Genomic DNA, 21,724 nt, shown 5'->3' with positions numbered 1-21,724 from the left:
CTGTTAACAAAGTCATCTTTGGTATTTTATTAACAGCTCAGAAACAAGCACTGCTTTCCTTGTATCTCTCAAACCTTTCTCCGTTTCCCTTTCCCCCCTTTTTTTTTTTTTTTTCTTTTTCTATTTTCCTCCACAGGCTGTGTATTCCCGTGTGGCACGCATATGCAAAAATGACATGGGGGGGTCCCAAAGAGTCCTGGAGAAACATTGGACATCCTTTCTGAAAGCTCGGCTCAACTGTTCGGTTCCCGGGGATTCATTCTTCTACTTTGATGTTCTGCAGTCTATCACAGACATAATAGAAATCAATGGAGTCCCCATGGTTGTCGGTGTGTTCACCACGCAGCTTAACAGGTGAGAGATGAGCAACCTTACATCAAAGGCAGTTCTCTGGTTCTCTCTTACACTGAAATTGGTGCCATTGTAGTCATGAGTTTTCACAACTATTTTTCTAATTTTACAGCATCCCTGGTTCAGCAGTCTGTGCTTTTAGCATGGATGACATTGAGAAAGTCTTCAAAGGGAGATTTAAAGAACAAAAGACTCCTGACTCTGTTTGGACAGCTGTACCTGAAGACAAAGTACCAAAGCCAAGGTAAAAGGTTCTTGCTCATGAATGCCATAATATTGGCCTTGCAAAGAGCTACCTTAAATCAGCTGCACTCTTGAGTGTCTTGTCGGGTGAAAACCAAAGCAGAGCTTTACGCTTCAGCCATAAGGATGCTCATTAGCAGGCTGCCTTCTCATTAACTAAAATGCCAAGAGGAAAACAATGTTATTCTCCTTTCAGACCTGGCTGCTGTGCAAAACACGGCCTAGCAGAGGCTTACAAAACCTCCATTGATTTCCCAGACGAAACACTTTCCTTCATCAAATCTCATCCTTTGATGGACTCAGCTGTTCCCTCGGTCATTGAGGAGCCCTGGTTTACCAAAACACGTGTCAGGTATGACACCATTCAGAATTGACACGTGAAAAGGAAAACCAAGAAAATGCACTGTTAATGATCTGCCCTTTGGTCTTGATAGATACAGATTAACGGCAATTGCTGTAGACCATGCTGCTGGGCCCTACCAGAACTACACAGTCATATTTGTTGGCTCTGAAGCAGGAGTAGTACTCAAAATCTTGGCAAAGACCAGGCCTTTTTCTTTGAATGACAGCGTATTACTGGAAGAGATTGAAGCGTATAATCATGCAAAGTAAGTATTACCATAACACCTAAGCTCTTCATCTAGTCCTTGGTACCTAGCTAAAACAAGCTATGGCAAACGAAAACCAACTCATTATCACCATCACCACTTGTTTGTCATTGCACGGTGTTCCTCAGGTTGAATAACCTGAAAATATTTGGTCACTTGCTGTTTTGCATGGGTTGAGTGAACAACCTAATTCCATTCCAGTGACATCAGTGATGCAGTCTAATTCTTCCGCAAACAGATAGCTTCTTCCCGAATATGAAACGTCAGAACTAGCCGCTGCTGTTAAAAAGGAATGATGTGAGCTTATCTTGAGGGTTTCTCAAGAGTGACCAATAATGTATAAACTGCATCTAATCATTTTAATCTTGTTTTTTCTGGCACAAAGAATTTAGGAATGGAAGCATTCCAATTAGACTGTACAGGTGTCCAATACAGGACTCCTGTTCTGCTGAGATATTTATGCCGACTGAGAGAACAAAGAAAATGGATTTGGATTTTTTCCCTACATAGTTCAGCAAACTGTTCACCTAGCTGTAAATAGGGGCCAGAAGCTGGCATTTGATAATCCATAGATTTGTTTAGAAATCGCTCAGCAAAGACCACTAAGTTACATTTCTATATGTAAAAAGTCTCTTTTCAGTAGCTACAGGGACAATAAAATGTTTGCAGTGTAAGCACTGCACAGAGTACGACAGTTACTAAAACTATGGCCTTCTGTTATTTTTGATGAACAGGTGTAATGCTGAGAGCGAGGAGGACAGAAGAGTCATTTCCCTTCAGCTGGATAGAGACCACCATGCTCTGTTCGTGGCATTCTCCAGCTGCGTCATTAGAATTCCTCTGAGTCGGTGTGAGCGTCACGGGTCATGTAAAAAGTACGGCCCCATTCCTGAACTCTCCCTTAAAGGAAGGGCACCAACATTTCTTGGGAAGGAAGTAAAAAATGCATGATTTCTTGGGGTTTTTCTCTTGCAAGGGCATGTATTGCTTCACGGGACCCGTACTGTGGCTGGTTAGACCACGAGGTGTGTGGAAGAGTGACGCCAGGCATGCTGTAAGTACCCCTTTCCAAATCGGCCTTGCATCTCTACGTATGCCCTAGAGACCACACGAGCTCGTATCCTGTTCCTCTCCTCTTGCACTCAATTAAGATATTTCCAGGTGGTTTAAAGGTGGTTTATCGGTGTGCTCTATGTCCAAGAGAACAGAAAAAGTCTGACCTAACTCTGCAGTCTCTAGGTGAAGACTCGCTTTTAGCAGGAGTTTTACGTATGTGTGGGAGGACAAGTAGACCTGTAGGAAGAGCAGTTGGAAGCAGGAAGGCAAGAAATTGCTGCCTGCAAAGCTGAGCAGCTCAGAGAGGACAGGACATAGCATCCCCTCCCAGGCGTGCTCACGGCCAGGGCACAGTCAATTGCAAATGTGAAGGCACGGGATTCACAGTGGGAAAAGAGTTAAGGTTTTGCCTCCACGCTGGAGCTGGGGTGATATATATATGCATACCAAAGGCATTTTGCAAAAATCAAGTCTGTAATATACAGTGCATTAGCAGCTGTATCTTAAAAGAGGCCTTTGTAGCAGGCCACTGCAAGCTTTAACTAGTATAATTGGACAGTTGTAACTAAAACCAAGAGCATGCCCAATGCAGAAGACACGATGAAGTTGCTGAAAAAAGGAACATTTTTTTATTTCTTTCCATTTCCTGGCATAAGCAGGTACATAGAGTTTTAAAGCCTGGTTATAACTAACTTGTGCATTTTGTAAAAGAATTTTTTTGGGCCATACACCAGCTCTTGTATATGTTTCCATTTGCTGCTTCCAGAAAAAAAAAAATCACAATTTGTCTCCCTACTAATACTGTTAATTGCAGGTTCTCTTTGTTTGTTTCATACAACCACAGCACTGGAGGATACGTACAAGATGTTGAATACGGCAACACGGCGCAGCTTGGGGACTGCCATGGTAAGGCTGAGTCATGGCTGCTCATTTCTTATGTCTCAACAGTAGTCTGTGGCCACACCTCACTATGGATGTTAAATATGTGATGAGCTTTTCAGTAACCCGATGAACCATCACCTGGTGTTACTGCGAATGTTCACAAAGCTGAGCTTTTTGGTCCTGGGTGGCAGAGTTTTGTCTTTCCTTCACCAGTTTGCAACTATTTGGGGTCTACAGCAAAGTATTGAAGAATTTATTTTTTTGTAACCAGTAATATTTTAGTTTTTATTTTCCATTACTCAGGTTTGAGATCTTTTGCTTTCTTTTTGTTACTTTTTACTGATTACTTGTTCCTTTAATTCTTTTAGAAATTTTGCCTACTACAGCTACACCAGATTACAAAATATTTGGCGACCCAACATCTGGTTAGTTTTTTTTAATTTTTTTGAATTAATGACCTTTACTTTCCTTCAGTTCAGCATTTTCAGCCCTTTTTTCCTTCCTTTTGCACAGTTGGCAATCCTCCATTTTTGTGCTTTTACTCATGTTCCCACTGATGGTAAAGATAGTCAGACTCTTCTCACTCAGCACTTCACCCTGTGTAGCCGCATGTTAACAGCTCATTATTTATTGAGACATCTTTTATTAAAGAGCCTGATTAACATAGATGACATCTTCACTGCACGAAAGTCCACTAAGCTTTACTCTTTTTTTCCCCAGCCATGCATTTGTGAATGCCCCTATTGGTCATCTCTAGTAGATGAATGGCAGAATTTCATCATCTTCCTCCTTACCTATCCTTTCCTCTTTTCCTCTTTCCCAGCAAGCTTTTTGCACAAATACACATTTTCTAAAATGTGTATTTCTATATTTTTGAAATGTTTTAAGTAGTTTATGCTAATGGAAAAAAATTAACATCACAAACTGTGTAGCTGAATGAGGACGTGTGTAGACAAATGTGGCTTAGAAAAAACTTTATATGCATTGTTGCCAGATGGACTTTCACATCCTTTTCTCCTTTAGTGATTTTTCTAGTAGTGTTTCCACCGTCAGCCCCTGGTGCTCAGGGAGACGGGACCCAGCGCTCCTCTCTTGAATCCAAACCAGGACCTGTGTTGATTCCAACAGGAGCAAGACTGAGCCCTTATTTTCCAGTCTTTGCTCCTGGAACTTGGGTCTCTGCTTCCAAACCACGGGCACATTTCTGACTGACAAATACAAAAATAATACATTTGTGTGTATTGTAAGAGTGCAACAAGAATATTATTTTGTGTGTTGGTTTCTGATATTTGCACTTCTGTAACTTGACAAGAAGTAATGTTTGAGACTAATATTTTCCAGATGTATTTACCCATAATGTAAGTTAGAGACTCAGTTAGGAAAGCAAACCAAAACTGTGTTACGTGGAAATGCTGCCTTGCTTGCCATGAGTGTTTATCAGCTGAATTTTCAAAGTGATATTTTAGGACACAGGTACAACTGAACTTTATTTTCAAGTGTGCTTTTGAAGTACATTTCTCAGTCAGATCTTGAGCCATGAACTTTCATGCCTAAACCTACTGGGACAGCAAACACAAAATGCTTGAGTGGTGCAAAGTAGACATTGGATTGTAAACCCAAATTGATGTGTTTCCTCCTCGTGTGCCTTTTCTCATAGGCTATGATGGTTCCGTTCAGCAAATGTGCTACAGAGGAGCTAGGATCTATGTAACTTTGTTCCTTAGGAACCATTACAAAATAGGGCTTAAAAACATTCCTTTCATCTCCACCTGTAGAAATGGCTCATTCAGCAGTTCCTGGTATACCATAATAGCACTAATGGGGCTGATCTGGTTTCTCGGGCATAACCTGTCACGAGTGCGTATCCTTCCAAGTAACTTTTTTTTTTTTTTAAGATGTTTAAAAGGCAGCCAACTGTGTTGTCTCCAGTGAAGAATATAGCAATTATTAAGTAGAAGAAGTTGTGCTTTTCATCTCCACCAGTTGCTTACTTTCACTTTTGCACTGCTTTCATGTTTGACTTCTCTGGCTTTTTGGCTAGCAGCTGTTGATGTTTTAATGTTGGGGTTTTTTTGTACTTAAAATTTTTGAACCAATTGATTTTAATCAGCCCACTGTACTTCTGCAGAGTGTAGGGGGTCACATTTTGCTCTGACATGTAACTCCCATTAAATACTGTCTCCAGCTATAGCTTAGATGTGCCATGAAACACGTTAATAAAAATCTGTTTGCCACCACAGACATGGAGTTCTCCTCAGCTTCCATTACCACAGTGGCAAGTATCCCAGTTATATCACCTAAAGTGATTGGTTCCTGGAAACCTAAAGTGACTGGCTCTCGGAAATTTGTAGTTCAAGATGACCCAAACACTTCTGATTATTCTGATCCGTTATCAGGTGTCCCAAAGGGTAAGGCCTTACCAGGGAATACATTGCAGCTGAATGGAAACCTGATAGTCTCTCAGCATTGTCTAAGGCTTAAATGTAACAGCCATGATTGTTGGGCTGTATTGTACACCCCTTTCCTGTGAATATGCAGACAGTGCAATCATGTTTTTCATACCTACTTATCTGGTGTACAAAGCACTGCTTAGAGCTTATAATGGGAAACACCGATAATAAGCTCAGGCTTTTATTCCTGGAGTGCTCCAAAGCTCCCATTAAAATCGGTGGGAGTTTTGGATGCATTAAAAAAAATTACATTCAAGACTTATATGCACCTTTGGTGGTTGTTTTCAGACTAGTCTAGTTTGGGTAAGACTGTTAGTCCTCATGAATGGTTGCTTACAAGAACATAATGGTTTGGGGTTTTTTCATTTGGTTTGTGGGTGGGTGAACAGAAAACAAAGCACAGCTCCGTGACAGATCCATGTGTTAAATCCATGCCTACCTGCAGCATGTTTCTGAAGAACGTGGGCCAGATCTGAGTAAGGATGTGCTGAATTTTTATTCTCTGGATATGAGCATCAATTCAGAGATGATCTCAGTTTCTAGACAGACACACACAGTTTTTAAGCCAAACACAAAAAGAAACACGTTCTGCATGTAATTCATCTTTCTGTAGCCATTCTTTCAGCTAAGTGGACCTTTGATTAGGCTCTTAACGGCAACAAAGACTTTAATTCAGTAGACTGTTGCAGTCAACCAAAGAATTGAGAAGCTTCCAAGCCCATAACCAAAACCTAAAACAACTCTTCCATCAGTACACAGAAGAGCCCCGTGACAGACATGTTTGCACATTCTGTATTTACTGAAAATCTCACCAGCCAAAACCCATTCGTGTTTTATTACCATTCACCAAAACATATCAGGTTTCCTATCAGCCATTATGGCAGTGCATTTGTCATTTTAATTTGTTGCAGTTGTTTTCTGTTTTGCTTTAAGTTTTTGTTACCATTTGTTCTTGGTTCTGAGTCACATTTTGTGTCATAGCTATTGGTGAACTTCAGTCGCGTTTTCTTTCCTCTTCTGCACAGTGCCATTAAAACCCATAACCCTGAACATGACCAATGTTCAAAGGCCTTGCCTCTAACAAAAGTGAATCTGTTCCTTCCGTCTTGCTCTTTCCTTTTAACATCCCTTGGGATAGTTAACACAATTACTTTCATTAAAAACTAATGTCTTAGCTGCAAGATGTCTGTGGTTGCTTTAAAAATCTCAAAAAACCAGAGGGAGCTTGTTGTTAATATACGAACAAAAAACATCTAATCCAATATTAGTTAATAATCCAATATTAATCTAAACTTCTGGGTCTAAACTAAAAGTTTTCTAAATTTTAACATTCTCTAATAACTTAACCTTGCAAATTCGGTTTTTTTCATGTTATGCAAGTATTTATGTTTATTATTGACTTAAAAAAAAAAGAAAAGAAAAATCAGTGCTCTAAGAAAATGACATAATCTTGAACTTCAAAAAATGTACATCTATATAATGCAAGGTGTGGTACTCCAAGGCTAGCAACCTATGGATGTATTAGTTTACAAGCTTTGCACCATAGTACATTAACGTGGTTATAACAATGCAGTATGTACATTATACAGTTTTACACATTTGCATAATCCTGTCTCTCTTTTGATACTGATTTATGAGTTGGGCAGAAAATTGAGAGAGAAATCTATCCATGAGTTATTAATTGCTGTCTGGCCTAGCAGCACCTTCTAACCTCAATTTTCCAGCAGAAATCATTAATGTTAATAGCATGCAGGCCCCTATTTGTGAGCCTTAAAGGAAATTTGGGGACAGGCTAAATGGAATGTAATATGAGGAGAGAAGCTTTGACAAGCATTCCTCATTATCAGAGGAAATGGACAGTCTTCATTTAGACTGGTCAATGCTCACACAGTCGTTCTTATTTTTTAAATTATTTGCATTCACCAGTGCTGTGGATTGCAGGATCCAGCAGAGTTGCACTAACACTAGACACAGAGCACTTACAGACACGGCATAGGCACTTCCCGGAGGGAGGCTGCCGCCTTCTGAAATGTGTCGGTATGAAGCGCATGTAGATTTATGATACACTGCCTGTCTTTTGCAGGTGTAAGGTGGGAAGTACAATCGGGAGAGTCCAACCAAATGGTTCATATGAATGTCCTAATCACTTGTGTCTTTGCCGCTTTTGTCCTGGGAGCCTTTATTGCGGGAGTGGCCGTTTACTGTTACCGGGATCTATTTGTACGGAAATCCAGAAAAATACACAAAGATGCAGAATCAGCTCAGTCCTGTACTGACTCCAGTGGGAGCTTTGCTAAACTGAATGGGCTGTTTGATAGTCCCGTCAAGGAATATCAACAAAACATTGATTCACCCAAACTTTACACAAACCTGTTGACTAGCAGGAAGGATTTGCCACCAAACGGTGATACGAAGTCCATGATGGTGGACCACAGGGGCCAGCCTCCAGAATTAGCTGCGCTTCCAACTCCTGAATCTACACCGGTTCTTCAACAAAAGACTCTGCAGGCTATGAAAAGTCAATCGGACAAAGCACATAGTAACCTCAATGCTTCACGAAAAGAGACCCCACTGAAAAGCCCTCAGTTTTTTCCTTCCAGTCCTCCACCCCACTCTCCTCTAAGTCACGGACATATTCCTAGTGCTATCGTTCTTCCCAATGCTACCCATGATTACAATACATCTTTCTCAAATTCTAATGCGCACAAGGCAGACAAAAAGATGCAACATATTGATCATCCACTTACAAAATCGTCCAGCAAAAGAGACCACAGGAGGTCTGTTGATTCCAGGAACACCCTGAATGATTTTCTGAAACACTTAAATGAAACTACTAGTAATCCCAAAGCAATTATGGGAGAGATTCAAGTGGCCCACCAGACTTTAATGCTGGATCCCATGGGAAATATGTCTGAGATCCCACCTAAGGTTCCCAACAGGGAGGCGTCTTTATACTCTCCTCCATCAACTCTTCCGAGAAACAGCCCCACAAAACGAGTGGACGTTCCCACCACTCCTGCAGTACCAATGACCTCTTTGGAAAGGCAGAGAGGTTATCACAAAAATTCTTCACAAAGGCATTCAATATCTGCCCTTCCTAAAAACTTAAACTCACCAAATGGTGTTTTGTTATCCAGACAGCCTAGTATTAATCGTGGGGGGTACATGCCTCCCACGGCAGGCACAAAGATGGACTACATGCAAGGGACGCCTGTCAGCGTTCACCTCCAGCCTTCCTTGTCTAGGCAAAGCAGTTACACGAGCAATGGCACCCTTCCTCGTACAGGAATAAAGAGGACACCCTCCTTAAAACCTGATGTGCCACCAAAACCGTCATTCGTTCCTCAGACTACTTCAGTCAGACCACTGAACAAATACAGTTACTAGGACATGTCTGTGCTAAAAACGAGTGTGGCATTGACCTGTACAGGTTGTGAGATGGTGGCATGGTAGACACATAAGACAGAGACTTGCTTGTTATTAAAGAGAACAAAGTGGCCAAAGAAACTGTCTTTACTTCAGCAACATCTGTGTCTTGCCACATGTAGCTATAGCAAGGCTTCAATGTACTTGCTAAGAGCAAACACAAAAAAAAAACAAAAAAAAACAAAGGAAAGTGCTGGTCATTACATTTCTTTTGTTTGGAGCTAAGGAGACATGTAGCACAATGGGGTGGGGGCTACTTTACTGTTCTGAATAGCTAAGAGAAAAAGTTATTGGGAAAAAAATCAGTAAGCAAATACTTGAAAAATGGGTTCCATTTTAGACTGCCATTAAGCGTGGTCCTTCCCATTAAATGTGAACATTTTAATATGTATGCATTCACCTTGCCTCTTGCACAAATGTCAGAAAATGGTAATGTCTCAATGAATATCTGGGTTAATAATCAATTTGCTGGAATTCAGTCTCTGGCCCAACTGTAGCATTGGTTTTTTTTCTCTCCATGTGTGTGGCATTTTGTTTGTGCCACAGATAAAGCTGTGTGTGTGTGGATGTGCGTGTGTACTGTACACACTAGGATGTACTTAGATTCCCATTGCATCTTTTATGCTGTGGAATTGTTTACATTGAGCATGACTGAACAAACAGATGACTCTGCCTTCTGCAGCCCATTGGGTTCAGTTTGGAGACAGCTAATGATGAACTGCGCATCTCTGCCAGCCTTCTGAATGATAATGCCTTGATGAAATAGTCACCCAGTGAAAGAGTGCAGATTTGTTTAATTCTTCATAACTCTTGTTACGCTGCTATTGATTCAGAGCTGTGCATTTCAAATCTAGTGTTTTGGGCTGGAACGGGGGGGTTTTACTGTGTTTCCACAGTGCCTCCATCCAATACCTGGCCACTGTGAACTTGAGCCCCTGTACTTCTCATCGAGGGCAGCTAATAATCAATTCATTTGATAAAGGCCTGTGTAACTAGAGGTTATATTTTTCTTGCATTTAATAATGCCCTACACACTGATTGACATTGATCTTGTCAATAAAAAAGAAGACACATTAATTGGCCTGGCAGAAGCAGTCTGTGAAAACTCAACAGTAGTGCAATCAATTTGTTTTTGTTGTATTATGTAAGGGTTGGTTTTTTTTTTTCCAAAGTCATGCAGGTAATGACAATATTCTGTAAATATTATGTGTGAGTTTACCTGAATCTGTGCATTTTGTGCCTTATTCATGCAAATGATAAAAGTACTAAAAAAGAAAAAAAAAAATCTGTCAAGTGTTCTCACTATAGCACATATCTCCCGAGTGCCAGTTGTAAAATCTCTCAACAGCACCCCAAAAAAAAAAAGAAAAGAAAGATAAAAAGCAAGAATAATTAATGGTAACTAAAGGCAGCCTACAATCCAAGACGACAGCAGCATTAAATCACCTTACCATGATAAACATTCCACTCCAGCTCTCCGAAGGATCAAACAGTTATAATGTGAAATCAAATGAGGTTTCTAGGGTAATGGAACACCTGCTAAAGTTGTGTAAGCTATTTAGTAGGTTTTACAGTATCCACTTGCAGCTGATGTTCAACACAGATGGCTATTTTAGCTTGCAAAATACACACTACCACATTGTTTATTGAGCATAACTATAGAAATAACCATGGCAGAGGAATATTCATGAATTAGCGGGACAAATAACTGCAATGGGTTTCAGAGACGGTGGAGATTTATATTACGTGTTCAAAGGGGAGGAAAGGTTAGTCACTGAAAACTGGATCTCTGTTACAGAACAATGAATAAAGGATAGAAGTAGTATTTTTTTTCTTGCAAGGCTGTAAGGGACATTTATTTCCTGAGACCTCTGGATCCAAAAATCAATGATCTCTCTTCCTAAACACTTCTATCTTGCAACTAAAACACTACAGATTAATAACTATTAAAAATATACTCGGTTGTCAAAAGACACAAACTGATCCGAATTCACTTTACAAATATTAATACCGACTTGTGTGAAACCGAAAGATAAATGTATGTGAACCCTGATAACCTCCTGTAACATTGTGCTGCCTTGTAGATGGTAATGTGAGTTCTCTCAGTATTTATGTTGAAATTTCTAACATTCAACCTAGTCCTTATTCTGTTAATTTAATAATAAAAGATGCTTTATCCATTTGTGCAAAGGTAAACGCAGATTGTATCTTTTTTAATGGTACGGCATAAAAAAAGTAACCCTTAAATGAAGCTGCTCTATACTATAGAGTACTTTAACATGTATAGATATCTTGTAAACTTGTATTGTGGATGTGTAAATAATACGTTCTTTGGGTTTTTAACACCGCATGTAAAGTCAAAATAAAATATTCCAATGTACCTAGTGTCTAATGTCATTATTAGTGAAGCCAGTTTTAGGTGCATTGTTGCTGGGGGTACAATAGAGGAAAACTGCTTGCCTTTAAAAGCTCTGTGAAGGCGGCACAGACATCTCCCATCAGACTTGCAGAGGTGGACGGTGACTCACACGGGTGTCCTTCATTTTCTTTGCAGCCACATGTTGACATGCATATTCTTGAAGGAGAGTGTCTGTAGATGACTTTCAGGCTCCTGAGTTTAAATATAAAACGTCAAAGGAGGAACTGGCATGCACTGTTAGAGTGTAGGACAGTCTGGGTTACCCATAGGATACACCAACAAGATGCACTGAATTTGAAAATACATGCTAGGTACCTTTACCGGAGCTTGATCCAGGTTTCAGCTGGGCACTGGTTCCTGCGAAACTTTCTTGTTAAGGTTAGCGAAATACCAGTTTTGTGCAAATACAATACAGTTTTGAAAGAAGATAGTGTGTTCCTTCTAAAATGTAGGCTACTAAAAGATAGAGATAACTCCTGGCAAAATTAATTGCAGACCCTACAGAGCAGGGCATTCCTAAATACTTGTTAATGCTTAATAATTGAAATTTAGGTTTCAGGCAGACAGTAGAGCCCAACAGAAATATACATGCCGTGTATTTAGTATGTGCCAACATCACATGTAATTTTAAAATAATCAGGGTGATTTAGTATCAGAAAACAAATATAACACATTCTTTTAATTAAAAGGTGATTTGAGATAATGGATAAAAATTATTTGTTATGAGATTATGCTCTCCAAGGTATTAATCATTTGAAATTACTGTGCACGTTGTAACAATATGATGGCACCTAGTTGTATCTTATCTAAAAAAAAAAAAAAACTTTCAAAGGGCAAAGAAACACAGTGCTAAAAAAAAATAATCCCAAACCTGTAATGGCTCAATATGTATTTTTTCTAGTGCAGAAGCAAATTTAAACAACTTTTGATTGATGCAGGCTTCTTTCATTGGATGTCTATGTGAAATGAAGAGTCAAACACATATAGCTGTCCTATGCTGCACGCCTGTGCAGCCTTCCCACTTTAAGCTTACCTGTGCCCTTGACACCAGAGTGCCAGCCAGCGTGGCTAAAGGTGTTCCCTCTGGGGGGGGCGTACCTTCTGAAGCACGCCTATTGCTGTAATTTTCAGTCAGGCAAAGAGCTGTAATAAGAAATTACAAATATAAACGCGCATCTACAACACAAATATTTTTGTTCAGAAAAATATCTCTCTTTATTCTATCTGAAAGATGTCAAGGGAGCATTTCCCACAGTTACTTGTTTCAGTCTATTTTGAAGCAATCTTCTCTTAACCAGAGCGCGGTGGTGGCTGGATGGGGCTAGCCAGGGGATCATCTTTCATAACACGCTCTGCCAGGCTACATGGCAGGTGCAAACACCACAGAAGTCTATGAAAACAAATACTCACCGCTTTTGTTAGAAAAAATAAGCACATGAAAAACTCTCCCTTTACTAACAGCAAGGGAAGGTGGCAGCCATAGGTTAACATCAGCTTTCAAACTGTTTTTTCTTCAGTGACGATGCCAAAGCAGCCACCTACAGACTGCCCATTCTGAAAGGGAGCTGCAACAATAAGGAAGAGCTCAGCAAGTAAAAGCAATTAAAGCAATTTCAGTTTTTCTCCTCAGATGCTCTCCTGGGTCAATTGGTTGGTTTTAAGCATCCTAAAGTCTCTCTTGAAGAACAATCCTTAGCCACAGCACTAGCTGATGGGTGCAGGAAGGGTGCTTGGTGCTCGCAAGGGGAGATCCAGAGCATGGAGCTGGCCCCAGTGCTCGGGGCTGGTGTGGGCACGTGAAGGCACCGGAGAGGTTCCTGCTCATCCCTGGCTTGTTTTGTTTTTTGTAGGAAAAAACAAAAATAATTTTGAACAGAACACAGACAGTACAAAAGATGAAACAAAAAAGGGTGGCAGGCCTATAGTAACGAGATGATTGCAAGAAAACCAATTTGTAAAGCTGTGAGTAGTTACCTCTATGACTGTGCTGTCAGCACAAACCTATGGCCTTTTAAATTGGGGTCTTAAAGTAATCAGAGTAGTTACAAAAATCAGGATGCCTCTGTCTTTGTGCCCTCTTGCTAATGACTCACTCTGACCCTGGGAACATTCTGCCGGCTTTATCCAGTGTAATGGATCCTCAGAAAGCAGTGTTCTTAGCTGGAGTATGTGCAGTTGGACTGTTTGTAACGTTTTTCCATTTTTGAAGGTTTTCTTATTTTTTCTTCTCCCTCTGTGATTCTGAGCACCAGCAAGGACATCTTGCAGGTAAATAAAGGGAAAGAGAAATCCCTTCCCATCTGGGAAAGGTTAGTATTTGCAGGAGCGGGGAGGAGTTAGCTGGTATTTCCCCAGGTGCCTATTAATTTCATAGGATGGAAAAATATTTTTTAGAAATTGATCACGAAAAAATACCTCATAAATGCAGCATCTGGACTTCAGCTGGGATGTGCAAGCTTTTCATATAAAAAGCGGTACCAGGAGGCCAACCTACCAAGACTGCATTTGTTGTTCAAATGTCATCATATCACAGTATGAAAGAGCAAGAAACCAAAGGATTTGGGAGAGGGCGGAAAAAAAGACCAACATTAAATATTTAATTAGATTCAGCTTTGCTCAAAGAACTAGAGATTCTTGCTTTTTTAGTCAATCCTACTACCGTGCAACTGGTGTGAGGGCCTGACTCCGGACCAGCCATTGCTGCCTGCCTGCCTGCAAACGTTTTTGTAGACATATTGCTTTGGCCTGACACACATCTGAAATTGTAATCTGTCCTGAACTCTCGACTGAGAAACTGTTTCTACTCTGCCTGAAATTAAATTTATTGGAAGCTCTGATTTTATTAGTGCATTCTGAATTCAGTTGATGACCTGATTTATGGTCTGCTTGCTTGCTTTTTTCATACAGTCACCAACAACTTTTCTGAGCTCTGCTCATTAAAATCATAGCTAGATCCAAGTCTGTGTCCTCCAGTGAAGACTACTGACCAGAGTGGAGATGCAAGAGGGTCGCCATGTTTAAGTAGTTTGAGGATTCCTTGGGCTGCAATGGTAACGCTGTGTCGCCTCTGCCAGACTGGTGCTTCTGCCCTTCGTGTCAGCCAGGGAAAGTGTTGCTCAAGCTCCTGTAATACTAAGGGTAAGGAAGGAGAAGAAAATCTACCACATGGATGAGCTGTCATGACCATTTTCAGGAATGGTCCCTGTTTGTCAACAAAAAGGGAAGTTTACAACAGGAAAACTTGAATGGCCAAAAAAAACCCAACCCACAACCCTGAAACCAACCTGCCCACATCTCGCAGTCCTTGTTTTGCAAATCACAGGCTGCTCTTCCAGGGCAGAGTCTCACTGACTTGCACAAAAATCAGCAAAGAATAACAGTTCTCAGTGAAGGCCCTTCTGCAGGATCATACCTGGCTGTAATAACTGTTTTGTAACTTTTTCCAGTAGCTGACCTTAAACACTGGCAAAGGCAGACCATGAGCTAACCAGTTTGCTTCTGTAGCTGTATGACAGCTTTTAATGTATGTCTATTCCTGCACAGAAATGGACGGCTGCCTAGTAAGAGAAGAAAGGTGGCAACTGGCTTTTAATTTGGGTCGCTTTAAGCACAGGCTTATTTCTCAAATCTTTTGATTTACAATGCTGGCCTCACATGAGGAAAAATAATCAAAAGTACATCAGAGAAGATGAATCATAAAAGCAATGCACGAGCTAGCTGTACCTTCCCTTTCTGTGCAATGAATATCCATCTGATTACTCCGATTTCCTCAGGAATACATGTTGGTCAATTAACAGCTTGAGATTTTTTTTGTTACGGACTAATGGTAAATTTTTATAATCAGGCCGTGCTGTATAACCGTGAATGGCTATTAGTCACAGGTTATTGTGCCTCGCCAACGATTAGGTGAGCGAAAAGCACTTCCAATATTAATGCTGTATGTGAGAATTGATTTCTGTGAAAGCTTGTGCATGCAGCTCTGACATTCAGTCTCTGTCACTGTTAGCACGGGTGAAATACTGACTCCATTGAATGAGATGGCAGAGCTGCATGGGGCCAGGACTTCACCCTCAATCACTCAGACATTCCCAGAAAGCAAATGCTAAGGAGGTGTGAGCAAAGCCAAAGCAAAATGGGATGCGCATCTGCAGGAAAGCATTTGCTGTAACAGGACGCAGCCCCATCGTCATCTCTGGCCACATTTGTTTGATAAGGAGCTCGAGGTTTCAGAGTAAGAAAAATGCCTCTGTAAGAAGTGTCTGCTTTTTCTGGGCTTTGGAAGCTTTTCCAGCAGGTACTTCAATGGGAGCTGAACAGGCTTGCTTAGGCCAGCCAGCATTTTGTGTGTGGAGTCCCCTTGCCATCCCTGGACCACAGTGTGTGTAGTTGTAAGTTTGTCTGGTTTTAAATTCACTAGAAAAGCCCTTCACATACTACACTCAACTGGGACAATGTGCCAGATGCCAAGCTCCCAGGCACAAGAGAAGACCTACATAAAAGGTACCCACTGAGCTCATTGAGACTATCCTGTGGGGAGCTGCTGGTGCTAAGGGAAGCAGAAGAGGGTGCTTGTTTCATTTCTATTGGTAACACTCAAGTAAAGGGTATCAAAATACCAAAATCACAGAATCACACAATGGTTGAGGTTGGAAGGGACCTCTGGAGATCATCTGGTCCAACATCCTTGCTCAAGCAGGGCCACCTAGAGCTACTCAAGCACTGAGGAAATCACTGAGCTGAATTAGGACCCTGAGCTGACAGTCAGTAAAAATTATTACTTACCCTTAAAGATCCTTTCTAGTAGAACTTTCAGATGAAGCAGATCATTTTGCATGCATAAAGGTGAAGTCTTCCTTCTACCCACACTGAGGTGTCTGGATATCCAACTACTATTTTTACTGCAGCACTTACTTGTCTTTGAGAAGCATGGAGTGCACATCTCAAATAGTCCTTCACTCTTCAGATCCCAGAGGGTATCAGGTGATCCTAACGTACAGCGTACCACTCTCCATGCGAGCCTTTCATCTGAAGTGACATCATGATCAAAGACAAGGTTATCCGGCATGCAACGCACTGTGAGAAAGTCATGTGATATTTCAGAGCTGCTTCATTACTGGGATGGATAGCTCAGAATGTACTTGAAAATGACATTTTACTATACACAATATCGTCCATATTACAAGCATTCCTTGCTAGTTCCTGCTGCTTCAGTTAAACTGCAGTACTTGGTAAAAGGCTGGATTTTCTCTTCCACAGGAACAAAAATCCAGGTAGAATTCCTCCCCATACTCCAAAGGAGGGGGTATGCCTCAAAAGCCTCTAACTGGAAGATATTCCAGGCCAGGAGGGACTAAACACCACATAGGACACAAAGCAACATCAGTTGCCAAAAATATACATTTTGTCACATTTCAGACTAAAACCACTTAGAAACCTGTCATCTCAATTTGACAGGGGGCAGGGGGAGAGAAAAAGTTTGCCTGAAACTGGTTGACAGAATGGACAGCTTTATGATGTTGGCTTCTAACAACATCTCCCACAAATGCCACACAGCTAACAATGTCAGCAGTTTCTATCTAAATCCAGGACTGGATTTTTTATACTCCTTGTGTTCTCTAAAACATAGTCCTGCACAGGACAGTAGCTAACCTCTCTTGTTAATTAAACCTCACTTTAGTGTTTTAGTGCTCATTTGGTTTTTCATAAAGTCCTTCCAATGAAAGTGCCTCCTCTCTGTGGCTGCTGCTTCATAGGATATTCTAGCCCCACCCCCCTCTGCTTCAGATGCAAAGTCAAGTCAGGGTCAGAGAAGCCCAACTTCAAAAAGTCATACTGCACCTTTGTTACACTACCTGATCTCACCTCTGTGCTTGTCACAGCATAATGACAAGGCAGAAGCTTCTCCAGGATGTTTCTCTATTAGCTCTTTCCTATTGAGCATGGGGTCCCCCATCCCATCCGTGTAACTTTGGTGTTAACATTTGTACCTCTGAAAATTTCCCTAGTTCTCCATCAAACACCCGTGAGTAGCTTGTCCATAGCAGGGTCAGGGAGAGCAGTGGGGAGACAGACCCACACCAAACCAAGAATCTAAAAGTAAGTCTGGAAAACCAATAGAAACCAGCAGGAGATTCATGCCTGAATACCACTCATGCCTTTGAAAATCCCCTCAGCTGTTAGGCCTATTTAATCCTTGCTCTCTGTTCAAACATTAACAAAGACGCCAGCTATGATGTGTATCATTCACCCTGTAGGCACAGGGAAGAACCATGGCATCTCTGGAAAACATACCAAAACCCCTAATTCCAACCCAAAGAAGCTACAGCCACCAAGTAGCTAATACCTCTTGGTGAAGATAGTGTTTCAGTCCATAACTACCGACCTGTGAAGTCCCCAATACCTTATTTGAGTATTTCTGAATTATCCAAAATTGAAGAACATGTTTTCATTTTGGGGGTTATTTTTCTAGTTGAGTTGCTTTGCTGTTATGGCTGTTGTTTTAAAATAAAGCAATTCTGGAATACTAATAAGTCTGTGTAGATTTTTTCCCCAATAATATTACAGAAGTTGACATTAAATGTACTAGCCTGAACTCAGTTTCTGTCTGATTTAATAAATCCATGCCAACCAACCAGCAATATTTTTTTTTTAATTAACCCTGGAGGTTAAATGGAAGTTTACTAAAATCAGAATATGTTAAATGAATAATTTCTCTTAGCTTCTTTCAGGAAGTCTCTCTCTTACCCCAATAATCAGTTCAGCTGCAAAGAGATCAATAAGGTCTTTCAATTCAATGAGTAGAATGCATATATTAAAAAGTTGGTAACAACTGATAGACTGGAGAAGATATTATAGCCTATTAGGGGTTTTTTTGACACTAAATCTATCTGCTAAAAATTCTTGAGAAAAGGTTACTGTCCATACACTAATGTTGCCAAATGGAATAATTTTTTAGTGCTGGTTGAGAAGATTTTCTGGCGTTTATCCACAAACACAAGTCTTGTCTGTTAAATCCTCATTACAGAAGAAGCCAGACCTTTCATCCTGAAACTAAAAATAGCTTCAGAAGCCAACCATTGTTGGGTCTTCCCACCCCATAAACGGACAAAGCAGGTTCTAGTTTCCTAGACTGCACAATTCCAGTGAAGAATCCTCCCCTTCCCCATTAAGGAGACTCCCAACCTAACAGCTCACCAGGTGCAGGACGCACAGCCCCAGATACACTGCACACCCTTCTTCGCCGCTTTTGTGAAGAAGCTGTCTCCACAAAGCAGCTGGGGTTTGCTAGCCCAGTCTTTGAGTGGTCACTCAAGACAGTTCAGCACAGGATATGCTTGTGAGCAAAGAGTATATTCAAGGTGATTTAATGTTATCTTGTTGAAATACAGGGAACAGTATAAAGCCCTCCAGTTATATCCTCTTTTTTGCTATAATTATACTGATAGTTTTAGATCATTAAATACAGCCATTATACACCTATCAACCTCTTCAGCCAAGCGTGCAGACTCACAAAGAAGTGTGATTTTAAGAGAGTCGAACTGCAGCAAGAACCCAATGACAGCGTCGGCAGCAGCACACTGGAGCTTTAGCTCCGCAGCTCCCAGCAGAGCAGGGAGAGTCTTTACACCTGTCACAGGAGGCAAAAGTAATGTGCTAGAAGAATATCATGCTGCAGAATCCCCTCCATGGATTTAAACCCCCAGAGAGAGAAGTGTCTTGGTTTATTCCCATGATATTTCTGTAGAACAGAAATCACCTGGCAAATTACTTCTGGTCATATTTGGCAGGGATTTATCAACAGCGGTTCAGTTCTCATCACCATCTCAGAGTTTTCCTCAGCGGCCCCATTCTGTTCTTGTTAAGTAAACAAGACTAGCACTCAGAAAAGTGCTCAAAGTAAAGCGCTTTATATTAGGTGCCTGACTGAAATAAGCATTTCAATTAGATTCATTAAAGAAGTTATTACTTGTTAATTGAGTAGCAACAGGCTGCTAAGGATCACTTATTGAGGTCTAATAAGTATGTAAGAGCGAAATCTACTCTTCATGTAATTCCATCAGCAATAAACTAGTGTAATTAGCTTCTTACTAACAAACTTAAATTGTGGGGAATGTTGAGGCAGATAATTGGCACTTAGGAAGATACCTATAGTAAGTTAGTGCGGTATCAATTAACATACTTATGAAACGTCAGTTTAAACTGAACAAATAATTGATACCAATGGGCTGCGGGTTACTTGGTTAAATGCTATTTAAATGCTTAAACTTTCATATCCAGAAAAAATTAAAACAAGTCCTCTCACTGCTCTTTTTAAAAATTATTACATATGCCTCATTTGCAGATGTATAGCCTATGAATTATCTGCAATAACCACCAGTAAGGACTCTGGGGTGCCGGCTATGCGTGCTGACACATGTGGGTGATTCAAGGATTTGTTTGGCCAGGCTGCTGTCTGCTCAGGAGCCTGCTTCCCTCTGACCCATCACTCCCTCACGCTGCATTCAGGTTATTTAGCAACCTGTTTTCGCAGAATTGTACTTTTAAAGGAGTGCGAGTCATCTGAAGTCCAGCTAACCCCTACTCCTTGCACTTCAGCAAACTCAAGCTGGACCTCACCTCCTTTCCAGTTTGATCAAATTAAAGCTCATACCTCATGACTCTGAAGTCTCGTTTTATACGTTGAGGCACTAAGGCAGAAACTTCTGCCAAAAGGTGATTCAGAAAGATCACAGTAGCTCTGGGATCAGTTCCTTCCCCAGGAGCTAGTACACGCGATACCTTTACATGCCATTTGGACTCCATAACCAGCCTGAGCTGATGGGACAAGGTAAACACTAGTTAATTGTCTGGTCAGGACAAGCAGCAACAGAACTGACCTTCATGCCTCCAGTCCTGTGATCTCATCACAGCTCAGTCTCTTCCTCAAAATATTCTCTAGATGTTCTGGAAAGGCTCTGCCTCCCTGTTTGAAACAGAAATCCCTCTGCTCTCTCTTGACTTAACATGCAGTTTGGCTGCAGGAAATGAAACATTCTGCAGTGGCACAGAGCTTAAGGAGGACTTCTGTTTGTGTAAAAAGCCTGAGCCCCCGTGCCCAACACAGGCCTTGGGGACAGCAGCAGGACAGGAAGGTAAGAAACGCACATTTGAGGGAGCAGAGCCAACCCCCGGTAGCACAGGCGATGGGCTGGAGCTTCAGTGAAGGTGTTTGGAGAAGAGGCAGAAGCATAGAGGTGGGATGCTGCCAGGGCAGAAACCAGGCAGGAAAACTGAGGACAGCAGGCAATAGTCCCCAGCTGGACACACCAGGGTGCGGGGCAGACAAGGCAGAAGGGAGGGGGAACACAGGGCTGGGGTCTTGAGCCTGGGCAAGGGCTGGAGGCCCAGGTAGTGGGAAGCTACTGGCAAGGGCAGTACTTGCCATTTTAAGGGTATCTGTGCAAACCAATTTTAGAAACTTCTATTTTAGAACAGGTTCACCCCTCCCCCTTCCTCATACACAGAAACACATGCTGATCCATCATGTGGAAATACTTCAGACTCATCTATTTAAAAAAATTGACAGCGTATCCCTGTCAGCTAGGAGTGTGATTTTATTTATTTTTTTTTTTTCCCCAGCAATGCCAGCAAAAGCCCTAACGTAGACATGGCTGTAATATGAGCAAAAAGGGGAAAAAAAGTTTCTTTTTGCCAATACAGCTTCTTTTACTCAGGCAACTGATGCAAGCTATATTTTTGTAGGCTTTTTCCTAGTGTAAGCTTCTGCACGCTGAGTGACTGCACTGTCAGTGCAGCTATGCACTAGGTTTGAAAAAGGTCTCCACAAGACCTTAAATTGTGTTGGAGGAAGGACAGCACCTAGCACTGTGAAATCCTGTCAGTGCCTGCAGCTTGTAGGTATGGATGCAATAAAAATACAAAATAATAATGAATTCCAAGCCCAGCTTCACCACGCTCCAGAGTAATGGCAGCCAAATCCTTCTCACTTCCCCAGCCTTTCTAGTAAGCAGCTCTGAGCCACTACAGCATTGCAGGTGATCAATGTGTGGTTAGAGTAAATCATATCTCAAGACTTAGAGCTGACTCAGTGTCCAGAAAGCCCTGGAAAGTTGAGAAGTATGGAGAGGACTTTTCTGTTCTGTGTGAATGGAACAAAACTTAAGCATTTGGGGGAAAGGCAATCTCGAATAATAAATAATGCAGAGATTCCAACATACCTTTTAAAGCTTCAGTCCCCTTATAATTTAATGTTTGAAATGCTATGCTATTCCTTTGGAAGCCTTTTCTCT

General features: G+C 41.2%; 1 protein-coding gene across 10 annotated transcripts in view; it reads left to right on the top strand.

Annotated features, from left to right (window-relative positions):
* SEMA6D (semaphorin 6D) overlaps positions 1 to 11,396 on the top strand; it is a 139,695-nt gene extending 128,299 nt beyond the window's left edge. For 3 of the 10 annotated variants that reach the window (XM_055716307.1, XM_055716310.1, XM_055716308.1), the window contains exons 10-19: positions 137 to 354; positions 464 to 595; positions 791 to 946; positions 1,029 to 1,202; positions 1,937 to 2,077; positions 2,179 to 2,256; positions 3,073 to 3,164; positions 3,509 to 3,565; positions 5,381 to 5,548; positions 7,674 to 11,396. In XM_055716307.1, the coding sequence (XP_055572282.1) occupies positions 137 to 354; positions 464 to 595; positions 791 to 946; positions 1,029 to 1,202; positions 1,937 to 2,077; positions 2,179 to 2,256; positions 3,073 to 3,164; positions 3,509 to 3,565; positions 5,381 to 5,548; positions 7,674 to 8,977 (2,520 nt within the window). In that variant the 3' untranslated portion in view covers positions 8,978 to 11,396. The remainder of the gene's footprint in view (positions 1 to 136; positions 355 to 463; positions 596 to 790; positions 947 to 1,028; positions 1,203 to 1,936; positions 2,078 to 2,178; positions 2,257 to 3,072; positions 3,165 to 3,508; positions 3,566 to 5,380; positions 5,549 to 7,673) is intronic. The other 7 variants (XM_055716311.1, XM_055716313.1, XM_055716315.1 and 4 more) reach the window with 7 other exon arrangements.
* The last annotated feature ends 10,328 nt before the right edge of the window (positions 11,397 to 21,724 follow it).

Source organism: Falco cherrug, chromosome 7 (assembly GCF_023634085.1).
Source record: "Falco cherrug isolate bFalChe1 chromosome 7, bFalChe1.pri, whole genome shotgun sequence".
NCBI classification, from domain to species: Eukaryota; Metazoa; Chordata; class Aves; order Falconiformes; family Falconidae; genus Falco; species Falco cherrug.
Note: the sequence above shows the minus strand (reverse complement) of the source record. Positions and strands in the feature narration are given on the sequence as shown.